At 40.9% G+C, this 15,214-nt stretch overlaps 1 protein-coding gene and 1 pseudogene across 1 annotated transcript in view; one reads left to right on the top strand and one right to left on the bottom strand.

Moving 5' to 3' along the window:
• The window catches only part of Stim2 (stromal interaction molecule 2), a 119,022-nt gene that overhangs the window by 57,324 nt on the left and 46,484 nt on the right, over positions 1-15,214 (bottom strand). The window contains exon 2 of the mRNA XM_021162824.1: positions 7,150-7,280. Coding sequence (XP_021018483.1) covers positions 7,150-7,280 — 131 coding nt within the window. The remainder of the gene's footprint in view (positions 1-7,149; positions 7,281-15,214) is intronic.
• On the top strand, positions 11,099-11,234 carry LOC115031249 (annotated as a pseudogene).

Below are 15,214 nucleotides of genomic sequence, written 5' to 3'. Positions count from 1 at the left end.
ATGGGAATGGGTGGGTAGGGAAGTGGGGGGCGCTATGGGGGACTTTTGGGATAGTATTGGAAATGTAATTGAGGAAAATATGTAATAAAAATATTTTAAAAAAAAAATTTAAACCTAGCTCTTTTATAGGTCCACATCTTTTTTTTAACAGAAAGTACTAGAAAATTTCAAGATAAACTTATGAAAAGCAAAATCAACAAGAACAAGGGGAAAGCAGGGTCTTTTGTCAGACCTTCACAGCAGTGAGGCCATGCACTCTGCAGATGACCAAAGCGCTGCCCAGGAACAAGGAAGACTGAGCCCTGGGCTGCTTCTCCAGGGATGCAATAATGACAAGTAAGACAGAGACGCTGAGTCAGCACCAAGTTAAGATATAAAGTTCCTCTGCTACTATCAGTGTCCTGAGATGACTCTCAAGTTTCATCAGATAGCACAATCAAAGGGCTTGGCACAACCGAACATTTGGTTCCACCCAGACTTGTGGCTCAGCAGGGCTGGGCACTGCTTCTAGAACGCCTGTCAAGCTACTGCGGGTTTTCTAGGGAGCATTCTTTGATTTGGTCTGTAGAGTAGGTTCTCCCCACTGGGCCAATTCCCTTTTTATCTACTTCTTTTCTACTGTGAGGCCCTGGGATTTGGCTACAGAGAGCTTTCTCCTTCTTTCCTCTGTAAAGACAGATAACATATACATGTGCCCAAACTTTTTCCCTTCCTCCTTCCAAACACACACTTGGACCCATATCATTCTTCATAATTTGAACTCCAGTTAAATTACAAATGATCAAAGAAGTAACAAAAATGATAGGATTACTATTTGGTGATTAGCACATTTCTGTGAGTCATTGATATCAAAATAGCCTGAAAGACCCCTCTCACCTAGCTTCCTAGATATCCTCCCTACAGCTATTTCACACTCTATTTCTAGGGTCTCCTCAGAGTATTGAGTAAGACACTTATTCTCTCAGTATGAATTAAATTTAAAACTTTATAGAATTTACACCTAAAATAGCTATAGGAACAAATTTATGGGGAAAGCTCTTTTTCAAAAAAGAATATATAGTTCAGTGATATCCTCCCATATCAAAACATCTATCTTTTCAGCCTTACACATATGCATTTCTAGATTGGTATGTAGATAACTGAGCTCTGCCATTTCTTGCAGGTATCACAGATATCAACATGAGATTCTCAAGAAATCTGCAAACACAGCAGTGCCTCTGAATGCACTTCCTTAAAAGATTCTCAGACTTGGTTGCTCTTACAAAAATGTGAGCAGACTATGCGACTTACACCATGAACTTCTTTTTATAACTTATTTGTACAGAGACTTCCAACTTAAGTTGTTCAGACCTCTCACAGAGGGATATACAATCTAACGCAGTTGACAGAGAAGATGTTCAACTGTATCCCATTTTTAACACTTGTAAATAGTTTATATGCACCTATTTAACAGCTAATATACACACACGTTATTAAAATATAGATATTTAAAATTGTATCTGAGAGTACATATGCAGAAATTCCTTCCTATAATGAGAGAGGTGCAACAAGAATAGTTTGGAGACGTGCATGCAGACAAAGCTACTGTCCACTTCCCACAGCTCTTTATTTTCCCAGCTATCAGGAACACTGAGTGATCTACATTTGCCATCAGTAAGACTTCTGTTTTAAAGAACAGATGTGAAGAAAACTAAAGAACTCTAGAGGCTAGGAACTCTTGAGTGTTTTTCCCATCCACCTGAGATACAGCGTTCTACTGACCTACCAGCGTTTTTCCTATTTCCACTGGCATCTCACCTTCTCAATACTCATGGGCCATCAGGCTTAACTGATGCTTTTGTGGGTCATTCCTTATGTCTAAGGTCTTTGAGGACATGGTAACATTAACACACACACCATTAAATCAGACCCACCAGAAGAGGGCATCAGATCCCATTACAGATGGTTGTGAGCCACCATGTGGTTGCTGGGAATTGAACTCAGGACCTCTGGAAGATCAGTCAGTGCTCTTAACTGCTGAGCCATCTCTCCAGCCCCACTACTTCTCAGATAACTTTTAGTCACACACATCATTCCTTAAAATTCTAAATATATCCTATGAAAGAGCTGGCTCTGAAAAGTTTGATTATGTATCATTTTTAAAATGAGGCCTTTTGAAGGAACTGATATAATTTTACTACTTCAGTGTTTTATAATCGTGGGGAGGCTTCCTACTGAACATCTGCAGTTGGCAGTAAAGAAACAAGCTGTGATAAGCAGCACTCACGGTGGCCCCAATAGGACAGGAATCTTCCAATCTATTTTCCTAACCTCATTTCTTGAGTGTCAGCCTGGACAGTATCTAAGTTCCAGCAAGCAGGCTAGAAGAAAGACAATGGAACATCACTCCAAGATGAAATACAAATGGGCTAGAGAGATGGCTCAGCAGTTAAGAGCACTTGATGCTCTTGAAGAGAAACCTAAGTTCAGTCCACAGCACCCACATGGCAGCTTACTGCCAACCTTGACACTAATACTAGTACCCTGTTCTTGCCTCCATGTGTACCAGGCACTCATTACTTCCAGAAAAAAACACTCCTTAAAAAGATAAAAGTCTGTGACTTACTTCTGTGTTACTGGTCCTTCTCACAGGGACCCGACTCTTCTGCTCAGAGCTCTTTTTACTTGCTCTGGGGGAAGCCAGTGCTATTCTACAAGGCCCTATGGAGAGAGCCAAATGGCCTAACATCAAGTAAACAAGAACACATGAGAACAATGTGAGAGCACATGAGGAGGATCTTAGTGGCTCTATCCCTCACACACCCTTTCCCCTCAAGCCCTGCAGCAGACTTTTAGATTCTGTAGCACTAGCAGGTACATCACCAGCAAAGTAAAAGAGAACTAGAGTCAGATAACACACTGTCAGGGCTTGAATCTAAAATGTCTTGCCCAGGTTCATGCTCTGAGCACTTGCTCAGGGGCTGGTGGCCTGTCCTGGGAAATTGAAAGCATTAGGAGGTGGGAGAGCCATCTATTGAGTGATGTCTGTTGAAGGTTATACCCACGACCTGATTCCAGTCCCATTCTCTGCTTTGTTATCTCCCATGATATAAAGAGTCTCCACCACACAATGGCCAGCACTATACACTCCAACATGATTTCTCTACTCCAACAGGATGAAACTTTTGAAATCATGAGCCAAGAGAAACCTTGTTTCTCTTCACTGGATTCTGCCAGTTTGGTGGCAGCAATGTAAGAAGAATTAATTATACACCGTCCTCTCCAGCACTACGGTTTCTGACCCATAGACACCAAAAGATGATAAACTACATACATATAGCCATCGATTATTCCAAGCAACTATTTGGACATCTGGCGTGCAGAAGGCCCAAAAGTACTAGCTCAAAATCATATGACTGAATACAAACTATACTGATCAATGCTTTCTGATCTGACCAAAATACAAAATAAGAAAGCAGTGAAGCATTATAAAATGCTAAATAATTCTGAATTTTTTAAAAACTGCTACTAAATCCCTCAAATACAAGAAACTTTATTTTTGTTTTACTATGGCTTCTTATTAAACTCACGAAATTTCCTAATTATGGCTAATTGAGGCCTATTACAGAACTATTTACTTTTTTTAATGACATACTTTATTTTAAAAAACAATTATAAAACTGGAGACACCAAACTAGCCCAAAACTGCAGAATTAACAACTCATTCATTTAAGCCCTATACTAGTACTGTCAAAACAAAATGGATATAAATGTTTAATTTTAAATTTTCTAAAAGTCACATTAAACAAAAAGAAGTTAATTTCAGCACCACAGTTAATGTTATTAATATGTCCAAGACATTATCATCTTACATACGTAACCCATATTTTGTGTATACATGCACAGTTACTGTACAATGTGTACATGAAGGCCGAAGGCCAGTGTCAGGTACCATGCTCAGGCAGTCTCCACCTATTTTTTTTTTTTTTGAGACAGGATATCTACTCAATCTGGAATTCAACAATTCAGCTACACAGGCTGGACAGGAAGAGCCCAAATCATTCTGTGTTTCCGCAGCAGCACTGAGATCACAGGCGTGCCCGTCGTGCTCAGCCTATCTATGTGCTGGGCATCTGGACGCATGCCTTCATGTCTGCACAGCAAGCATTCTGCAGACTGAGCATTCTCCCAAGCCTCCACTTTCCAAATTTACATACTTTATTTTTCTCAAATATTCACACTTAGACAAATTATTACAGTTAATAGCATACCTCATTTTCAAATTTCAACTACTATATGTGGCTAGTGGCTACTGTACTGAATGGTGGACTTCGACATGGTTTTAGGTACCAGTGAAGTAAAATGCCCACTGCATTTATATTTAAATACCAATATCAAAAAGGAAAAACAATATTTCCTATAAATTTCATATTAATAAAATCCTAAGCTCTACTTTTTTTTTTTTTTTTTTNCGAGACAGGGTTTCTCTGTATAGCCCTGGCTGTCCTGGAACTCACTTTGTAGACCAGGCTGGCCGTGAACTCAGAAATCCGCCTGCCTCTGCCTCCCGAGTGCTGGGATTAAAGGCGTGCGCCACCACGCCCAGCTAAGCTCTACTTTTTAAACATAGGACTTTATGAACTGGGGTACCCTGAATGAGCTAACAATGATCCTCCCAGAAGGTATCAGTTAATAAAACTCTCCGTGCTAGGGATGAGATTACAAGGAATTTGTAATTCCTCTTAAGTAATCTTGTCAGGTGGTCATCTGGGGGAACCAACACTGGACTGACTTGACTCTTGGTTGCCCACCATCTCTGGACTCTATTACTGAAGAGTTCACAATGTAGGACATAGAAAAATTATGCTGGAACTGGCCCGCAAACATCCTCTTTGCTACTTAGTTTTCATGGTCTAATATTCATGTCTCTGGGAGAGAAATGTCTTACCCAGTGGTAACTTTGCCCAACTGTGGTAGACCCAAAATGCTACAATATTGATCTGCCAGGCAAGATGTGCCCACTGGTGTATAATGTCATCAGCATTGTGGATGTAACCAAGTGTTTTCTTATTAGATTTGAGGCCTGCACCACAAGTGAATTCTTGCCTGGTGCTATAAACCTGAGTATACATTAGGAAGGACATAGTCCCTAAGGGGTAACCTACTACTCTTGTTTTGCTAAATGGATATATTGTCAAACTCTCTTCTACGTATTTATGCTTTTAAAGATAGATTAGTGCTAATCTCAACTCTGGGAAAGAAACTTCTCTCTTTAGTGGGCAGCAATTAATGCAGACTCCCCTAAATAGAACACTGTTATCAGCCCCTATCCTGAAGGCTCAAAAACCATCACAGAAAGTTAGAAAGACTGTTAAGAGCCAGAGAACGGGGAGGAGTGATGCAGTAGCCATGGGTGCTTGTACAAGACCCACATAAGATCAAGCAGGTCAACATTAACCATGGATGGGCTGAGACTCACAAAGACCCACATCTACTTAATGAGTTGCTGGTTGCTAGATGAAGGTGTAGCAGTCTTTTTTGTTTTAATTCTGAGCTCATCTTGTAAATATATCAGTTGGAACTGGACTCCACAATTCTGCATTTTGATCCACTGTTGTTTTCTGTAATGGTTTCTGTCTGCGACAAAGTCTCCTTGATGAGGAGTGAGGACTATACTCATCTGTGAGTAACAGATACCTCCTGCACCTAAGGCTCGAGAAAGAGGGGATTAAGCCATAGATAAAAGCCTTAGGAATGGTCAGTTTGCTGTGAAAATATGTGTCCTAGAAATGTCAGAAGCTACCATCCATGATGTCTCACCAATATGACTAGCTAAAGATGAGATGAATAGACATGCTAACAAGCCTCAATCCTAGACAAAGAACTACAGGAAAGCTGAGTTCGGGATAGTCTTCCCAAGGGAATAGTACACCTATTGATCATCAAAATAGCCCTGAAAGCACATAGATGGGGGGGAGTGGGGGGTGGGTGTGTGTATACACAAGTTTTATTATGTATTCAGGCATACATGCACAGCACACACATTACACACACACTATGTAACAACAATTAAAGAAAAAGAGACCATGACTTTGAAAGAGGGGGTACATGGGAGAGTTTAGAGGGAGGGAGAAAGGGGGTGGGAACTATGTAATTAAATTAAGGTTTTGAAAAATAAATAAAAGCTGCCCATGGTGGAACACACCTTTAATCCCAGAACTTGGAAGGCAGAGGCAGGTAGATGGATCTCTGTGAGTTTGAGACCAGCCTGGTCTATAAATTGAGTCCTGGACAGCAGGGGCTATTACACAGAAAACCCTGTCTCAAAAAACTATAAATAAATAAATAAATAAATAAATAAATCTTTAGAGACTGTCACTGTGAGGTAGCAATACTCTTTTCCCACATAGACTGTGCTAATCCACATGACTTGCCTTTGCCAATCTGATACTAGCAAGCCCTGGCAACTAGAGGCACGGTAAGCACTCACACACAAGAACTTCCTGGAATGCTACCACTTGGAAGCCAGCTGTCAGGCAATAATAAGCTCCCACCCAGACTCCTGGATGACAGACATACAGAAAGAGAAATCATAAAGTGTAGGAAAACATCACAGCAGCTCAGAAACATATGCCAACTGCCACAGACGGCCAAAGCCCATCCCTACAGTAACAAAAACATTGCCCAGCTGAGCCCAGGAATCAACTCCTCATCGTTAACAGGGCTTTTTGCAGTGGTGTGTATAGAAGCCCTGGGAAGTGACACTGAGCAGGGCATGTGCTTGTGAAAGCCATGACTACGAGGAGTTTGTGTAACCAGGAAGCATGGGGACACTGCGCATGTCTGGAGGCTCAGCTATGGTTAAGGATTTTGAACCTGGGAGAATTTAAGGCTAGCCTGAGTTATTATACTTCACACCCTCATCTCCAAAAAAGAAAATTCCACAACTACCAATCTGTGAAGTCACAATTACAATGGAAAGGAAAGAGGAAGGAGGAAGAGGGGTGGTGAGAAAAGCAAGCAAAGGAAGTCAGAAAAGCCATGTAAATAAAATAAGCAAAATCACAGCTTAAAAAAGAAAGCTAAAGGCACTGAGAACCAAACTGCATCCGGAAGAACCCAGAAACAGAGACTGAAGGAGAAGGCGGGCAAGAAGAGAGCCCCACCCACCTCATCACTCTCGTCCACTTCGATCCCACCGTCCTTGTCGTCGTCCATCTGTTTGTGTATTGTCTGAAGTGCTTCCAGGCTAAACCTGTCTTCTTCAGTGAAGCACGGTGGACTCAGCGACATACAGGGATCTGAAACAAAGCAGAGGACAATGTTACCTTGCCACACTAGGACACAGGTTATAGCTGGACGGAACGAAAAAGAAAAAAGAATCAGACTTCAGACCAAGATCAAGAACTTTTGTCTTACCAGAATACATCTGAACATCAAAGATATAATAAACCTGACTAAAATTAAGTAATGCAATTATCAATAGGCAGAGACACCTCAATTTTTCTAACACTTCCTCATCTTTCAAGATCTCTTTGTATCCAATATTTCTAAAGAAAAAGAGATCTGCTCATATTAAGAAGAAAAAGTTAACATGGAACGGACAGGGTTCCTTTTGTACAACCCAGTTTAGTTCAAATGAAAGGTTGTAGAAACATTCAGAACAAGGAAGAAAGGAAAGTGTAAAACGGTTTCCTATTTATCATAATCCAAGCGTCTGTCTATCTGGCTTTTCAAATGTGTCCATTTTAGATCAACAAGATCTTTTTCAAGAGACTTTTTTCAAATCTTATTTCTCATGTTTTCTTTAATATCTATTTGTTGGTTAAACCCCTTCCAACAGAAGAAAAACAGAAGATTATATTCAAGTTGTCAAAACTAAAGATCTAGGGCTATAGAAAGCCTGGGAAGCACGAGGCCCTGGGTTTCAGCCCCAGGACTATAAAAATAAAATAAACTAATAAAAATGGAACACTATTTAGAGGGCATAAGCCACATGAAGATCTGCAAAGACTTAAGGCCGGGTGGGCAAAAGGGTCTCTTCTGAGGCTGTGACTAGTAAAGGACAGCCCTGCACTCCTTCTCCGCACAGCCTACGTGCTGGTTGGTACACTGAAAGATTGGTAGACATACTGCTATGATTTTAATAAACCATTAAAATAGTGTTTAACTATAATATCAGTAGAAGCAGAGGTCTTCCTAGATGCAGTGACTTTAAGGTTTAATATAATCTGTGGCAGTGCCACAGTGTAGTTATCGCATCAGTAGTTAAAATCTGGCCCTGTTGTAAACCGTCCACAGTTAACCGTGAACAAACCACATGTCAGTGGTCTTAGTTATCTTACTCATCTCTACACGGAATCGATCAGGCCAGGTACTTACTCACACTATAAAGTCTAAGGATAAAATTAAGAGTAACATATAACCTGGAAAATGCAAATACAGATAAAATTGGACCAGGTATATTCGTTCATACATGTCTATAATCTCAGTACTCGGGCATAGGCAGGACTTTCACACGTCTAGGTGACATTGCTAATGCTAGGACAACCAGTGCTAAAGAGCAAGATCCAATCTCAAAATCAATTCCTGGACTGATTGAAATTAACTAGTTACTGATGGGTAACTATTTACTTGAATGTACTTCATTTTAAAAAGTTAACTCATTTAAAAGAAATACGTGAAAGTCTACTTCAAGGTCTAACTTGCTCATAAAAATCTTTCACAAGTACTACTTAGTACATACTTCCTTCTCCAAAGTCCAGTCCACCAATTAAATAAATGTCATCTATTGTTTAACCTGCCATATTAGGCACTGGAAAAGTAACAGTGAACAAGAGAAAAACATTTAAATATATCCTAGCAAGATTATAAGATGAGTTAGTGACGGCCACAGACATTGTAGCAAGAGCAAGCAGTTGGGGAAAGGAAAGCAAAAAGTGGCTATGAAACGTTAATGAATCTGAACTTTTTCCATTCATATTCTCAGATCATTCTACCTAAAAACATCACTTTATACTGTACTCTACTAATCTGTGGTAGCTTTATATATTACTCTGTCTGCTCAGCTAAGCACAAAAACAGGGCAGGGACTACATTCCTCCATTTATCACAAGTTTATAACAACTAGAATTTTGCTGAGTAATATTTTAGGCCTGGTTAATTCTGATACTTCTATGCCATGAAAGGCAACGATTGACATTAGAAGTTAAAAAGACAATGCAGTCATTCGAAAGCTAAAAAGTATGATGTACTTTTTAAAGTTCACAATCTAGAGAGAAAGAAGACAGGCAAGTTCTGGTATTATATTAGAACTATTAAGAACACTAGCTAGCTACATGATGTCATGATTTCAATATGCGCCCCACCCCCAAAGGAGCCTTGCACTAGAAACATAATCCCCAGTGAACAGTACTGGGGAAGGATCCTAACAGGGTGCTGGGTCAGGAGAGCCCGCCCTCAGGAGCAAGTTCCTGCTAACAGGAGCTCCAGGCTAACTTTGATCTTTTGCCCTCACTTGCCCTTCTTGCATTCCTCCCTATCTCATGCTCTCTTGCCCTTCCTTCTTCCAGCATGACAATGTAACAGAATGCTTGGACCTACCAGCCAGTTCCCTGATCATGAATTTTCTGGCCTTGAAAATGTATTTCTCTCGTTTACAATGGCCTACAGAGCACTAAAATAGTATGCTATGGGAACTTGGACAGAGTCTAATCCAGAGTAGGAAAGACAATACACTTATCTTCAAGTGAATTTAGAAAATTTTAAAGGCCCTACAGCTGATGGCCTTGAGGGGAGAGAAGCACGCCTGAAAGAAAATGTTCAGTGACAGGCAGAGAGTCCATGACATCAGACATACACGCAAGTGGGTTCCTATGTATGGAGAACAGAGAGCATAGGAAAAGCCGTAAGGCACTGTCAGGAGACTGCAGGGATATCAGTTGTCTAAACCTTTCCTTTTCCATTCTAGGGAACTTGGATCTTATCTAAGGACTAAGCAAAGTCAGTAAGGGGTTTCAAGGAGGGACAAATGCAATCAGACTCATAAGAGGTCACTCCAGTGACACAGTAAAAATCAATGGAATGAAGGCAAGGCTGACAGGCACAGTGTGGGAAACTGCCACAACAAAAGCACAGGAATTCAAACACAGCAGGTCTGTAATGACGACAATTCTAGTATATGAGGTTTTGTGGAAGATGGAGCAATCAATAATATGGCAACAGTGATCTACATTCCACACAGAATACTGTTTCCTAAATTTAGAGTAGATGACATGGTTCAGTGAGTAAGCACACTCGCTGTGCAAGTCTGGTGCCCTGATTTCAGTCCTCTGGCACCCCGAAGTCTATCCCCAACCTGACTTTGATCCCCCAAATGTGGAACAGAACCAACTCCACAAAGTTGTCCCTTGACCTTGACAGTGTACAACACTATGGCATATGTGCCCTTCCCAACACATATGTACTCCCTCCCCAACAAACAGTATTATTTTTCCCATTGATTTATTTATTTACTTACATCCTCACCAAAGCTTCCCCTCCCTCCTCTCCTCCGAGTCCCACCTCTCACCTCCCTTTCCTCCATTCCCCCTGCCTTTCTCTTCAGAAAATCAGGGGCCTCCCATGGATATCAACCAGCCTTGCCATATCAAGTTGTAGTAGGACTAAGTTCATCTTCTATTGAGACTAGACAAGGCAGCCCAGTTAGGGGAAAAGGATTTAATAGCAGGCAGCAAAGTCAGAGAGCACCTGCTCCTGCTGTCAGGGAACCCACATGAACTGCATGTTTGTTACATCTATGCAGGGGGCCTAGGTCCATCCCATGCATGCTGTCTGGTTGGTGGTTCAGTCTCTGTGAGCCCCTATAAGCCCATGTTAGTTGATTCTGGAGTTTTCTTATGGTATCCTTGACCTCTCTGGCTCCTTTAATCCTTCCTCTCCTCTTCCACGAGATTCCCCGAGCTCTGCCTAATGTTTGGCTATGGCTTTCTACATCTGTTTACATCAGCTGCTGGGTGAAGCCTCTCAGATGACAGATGTGCCAGGTTCCTGTCTTCAAGTATAGCAGACTATCATTAATAGTGTCAGGGATGGGCTCTCTCTCATGGCATGGGTCTCAATCCCTTCTGGGCCTTTGGCTAAGATCAAGTGTAGTATCTGTTCTCATCAGTTTACTTTTTTTTTTTTTTAAGAATACTATTTCCTTAAAGTATGACTTAGGCCCACAAATCCAAGTCATGAGTTCTTAACTCTATTGCTATACTCTAATGTCTCATATATTTTGTTGTTCTCAGTTGTTTTCTAGGTTAATTCAGCAAGAATGGTCACTTTAAATCAGATTAGCTGACTTATTTTAAAATTCAGTCTACTGTATAAGATCCATGGCTGTAATGAATACAGTGTAATAGTTCCAAACATGACAACTGAAATTCTCCATCAGTATTTCAAAGACCTTGGTTCCCAAAACGCACTAGTGAAAAACATTTTTCCAGACCCGGAACATGGTTCTTATCTAATGGATTCATTCATTTAAACAACGCCCTTACTAGCTGGTGCTGGGCACACAACACTAGGAGGCATCCTGGCCATGGAGCCCCCAGCTTGTGTTAAAGGTTTACTCATTTTGGCTTGTGTTTTCAGAGGTCATGAGTTTACTACAGTGCTGCACGATGGATTCCTTTGCTTCCATATACTCAACACTCTCTCCTTTTCTCTGCACTGATAGCACCTGGCATTTGAAGAAATGGAATAGCTTCAACAGAGTAAGACCTACCCTGCTTAGCCAACAACAGCATTAAGTTCCACCGTGTGTTCCTGTATTCAATGACAAATGCCCTGTCTGAAGCATTAAAGTGTTTTGGAGTAAAAATAGTTACTTATTTCATCTTAAGTGAATTAAAATTATTTCCTCTAGTTAGAATTTTCTACTATTAAAAACCAAAGCCATTCTATAAATGTAATCTATTATCTCTAACCCTATGTTTGTACCTTTCAGAGGAAATGACTCACGGGTAACTTGATTAGTAAGATCATCCCTATCTTAACATAATATTTGGGATTTTAACCAGCTCTTCAAGCCACCAAATCCAAGAGTCAGTACGAAGTACATAAAGAAATGTGTCGTCAGTCTTAGAAAAGGAGTATTGCTACCACTGATACCACTGATACTGCCTGCCTGAGAAAGCAACTGACAGATCCAAAAAGCATCTATGTCCGGTGGGGAAGGAAGGTTCCAAAGTGACATTCCCAATCTCCGACATATACAATTTCTTCCTTACTTACCTTCTAGACAGCATCTCACTTCAATTCACATTTCTCTTGAACACACCACTTTTTAAGTGTGAACTTTGCTCTCACAAGCTTAAATTTAGACTCCTATTCCCACATATGTAGCAAGCTTTGGAGAGACCACAGAGTCTGCACAAGGCAGGGCCTGGCTGGTAGAAATGTGTCACTAGGAAGAGCTACAAAAGGTTAGCCACACCTTACCTCTAGTCCTGCTTGCTGCTTCTTGGCCCACTGCTATGTTAGGTCCACTGCCTAAGTCTCTACCACTACACACTCAACAGTCCACTAGGCCTGCTCCACCGTAGGAAACTCATGACCTCCGAAAACACAAAATGGGTAAACCCTTAAGTTGCTTCTGTTAGATATTTGGTCATAGCAATGGAAAATAGCCACACCTCTGTGGTAAATATTTTGTGTCATAACTTTACCTCAAATTTGAATAGTCTCACTATCTGCCTCAATGGGTGTCATGTTCGATGGTTTAAATGGCTTAATGGGTAAGTGGTTTAAAGGTATATAAATATCCAAGGCTAAATACTAACTGCAAACATTTATTTAGCAAATGACTGATTCTAGGTCAAAAGCCACATGCACAATAAGTTAAAAAAAAGTTAGTTTGATAACCATACAATGGCAGACATCTGTGATTAGTATATAAATAAGAAGAAAACCTTGCTTATGCCCACAGAAAGAAAATCTTCAAGGTAAAAGTGACATTTGTATTGGTTTTTCAAAGTTCTCCATGAAGACACACACAGGCAAGAACATATGTGGCAAATAGTTACATTAAATACAATGATAATAGGAATATGAAATGGCTATCATATTATAAAGTATACATAAGAAATTGTGGTTATTTATTTCATCTTGACTAAATAGGCGTTGTTAACATTCAGAGAAAAGACCTGCTTGTAGAAAGATCTAAAGACTATTCTGAATAAAGCAAAAAATAATACATAAAGTCTTCACTGGCAAGGAAACTCATGTTTGCAGTTTCCTCTGCCAGCACTAGGCTTTCTCCCTGACATACCATGGCTGACCAACTCCCTTCACCCCAGGTTACCCAGCCTCGCCTGTGCTCTCTGCTGGCTCCATGCTCTCCATAGCCCCTGTCACAGTGTGCAGCACTTCCCAGGTTACCCAGCCTAGCCTGTGTTCTCTACTGGCTCCATGCTCTCTCTCCACATTCCCAGTCACAGTGTGCAACACTGTGCCTTTCTCTCCTCACTAACTCCCACACTGAGATGCAGTCATGAAATCACAGGCTTTGTTTTGATCAGTCCTCTCCACACTACCTAGAACAGGATCTGACTCACAGAAATGCTCAAAATTATTTGTTTACTGAATTACTTATTAATTGGCTTTTAAATATAAATGTTTGGAGAAGTCTTTTAAGAAATTACTCAGCAGATTAGAAAGCTAAGTGTATCAACTGACAACTTCTCACCCCTTTATGGTTGAGGGTAAATCTAAACAGGCAGTACAAATTTCATGATTCTGTACTTCTGCTCAATTGTTTCATGTTCATCTAAGGCTTAACATGAAGTCTATTCACTCTCAGATATTATTATTTACTTACTGAACAAAATAAACAATACACAATGCAAAAATATCCAACTGCAACTTTAGAATGCTAAACACAGCCTTCCCAGGGCTCCTTTAGTAGTGAAGGTAACTATAAAGAAACTCTGTGAGGTCAAGGACAGAGACTGCTCTGACCCACACTCCACCTATAGTATCACTATAGGATGCATAATAAATAATGTGCTTGAGTTTACATGTCCACAGTTGTCTCTGCTGTGACCTATGAAAGAGATACTTTAAAGGGACAATTAAAGTAAGTTCAGGAAGGAAATAAGATGCACTCTGGAACCCACAAATAATAAAGCCCGCTAGCAGGGTGTCAACCAGCTGTGTTCTGGTCTTTTCTGCTCCCCTCTTCTCAAACTCTCCCCACAGCTTCTTGTAGACTGTGGATGGGAAGCAGGGCAAGGACATTAAGCAACAACACTGCACAGGGCGGACTCAAGCAACAAAGCATGGTTCTCCAATAAGCTAGTCTTACTGCCCAGTTTAGAGGAAGAAAACACTATCAAGTGAAGGTGGAGCTGCAACAGGAAGTGACTCTGCAGAGACAGCCTGGGCTATCATCAGTGAGGGTCAAAAACACCAGGCCTAGGGTTCTGAGGGGACTATTGCCCACACCGAGTTCCATCTGCACACTAGGGTGACTTATGGTTGGGGTGGAAGTGACACAGAAAAGTGTCAAAGGAAAAACTTGTTGAGAACTCAGTTATCTGGTGCAGTACAAATCCTCACTCCAGACAACTTTGTTTTACAAGTGTCCACATGTCACTGATGAACATACACACTGTGACATGTAACCACCCAAAAGGTTTACTTTATAAAGCTCACTTTTATTGTTGTATACTTTATGGGTTTGGTTAAGTCACTGAAACATGCAGCCACACTTAAAATATCAGAGGGTAGTAGGACTGCCTCCCAATCCCTGTGTTCTACCTGTTCATGCCTCACTCCCAACTCCTGGCAAATAGTGATCTTCTTAGTTTTGTCTTCTGTCATAGTTTAGATCCTTACTACACAACCTTTAAAGTTAGACTCCGTTTGACTAGAAAACCAGTGACACAGCTCAGTCAATGAGTATGCTGCATAAATAAGAACTAAGTACCCTGTTTTAAAAATAAAAGTCTAGGCCCAGCAGAAGGCTGCACCTATGATCCCAGCTAGTCAGACAGACACAGGAAGACCCTGGATTTGCTGGACAGCCAACACAGTGGCACCTAAAAGCTCCGGGTTCGTGACAACCTTGTCTCAAAAATGTAAGAGAGACTGAAAGACTCTGATGTCCACCTCAGGCCTCCACGGCACCCACATTAACCCACGTCCATACTTGCACACACACACACACACACACACACACACACAC

Source organism: Mus caroli, chromosome 5 (assembly GCF_900094665.2).
Source record: "Mus caroli chromosome 5, CAROLI_EIJ_v1.1, whole genome shotgun sequence".
Taxonomy (NCBI): Eukaryota; Metazoa; Chordata; class Mammalia; order Rodentia; family Muridae; genus Mus; species Mus caroli.
The sequence above is the reverse complement of the archived record's forward strand: the minus strand, read 5'-3'. Positions and strand labels throughout refer to the sequence as shown.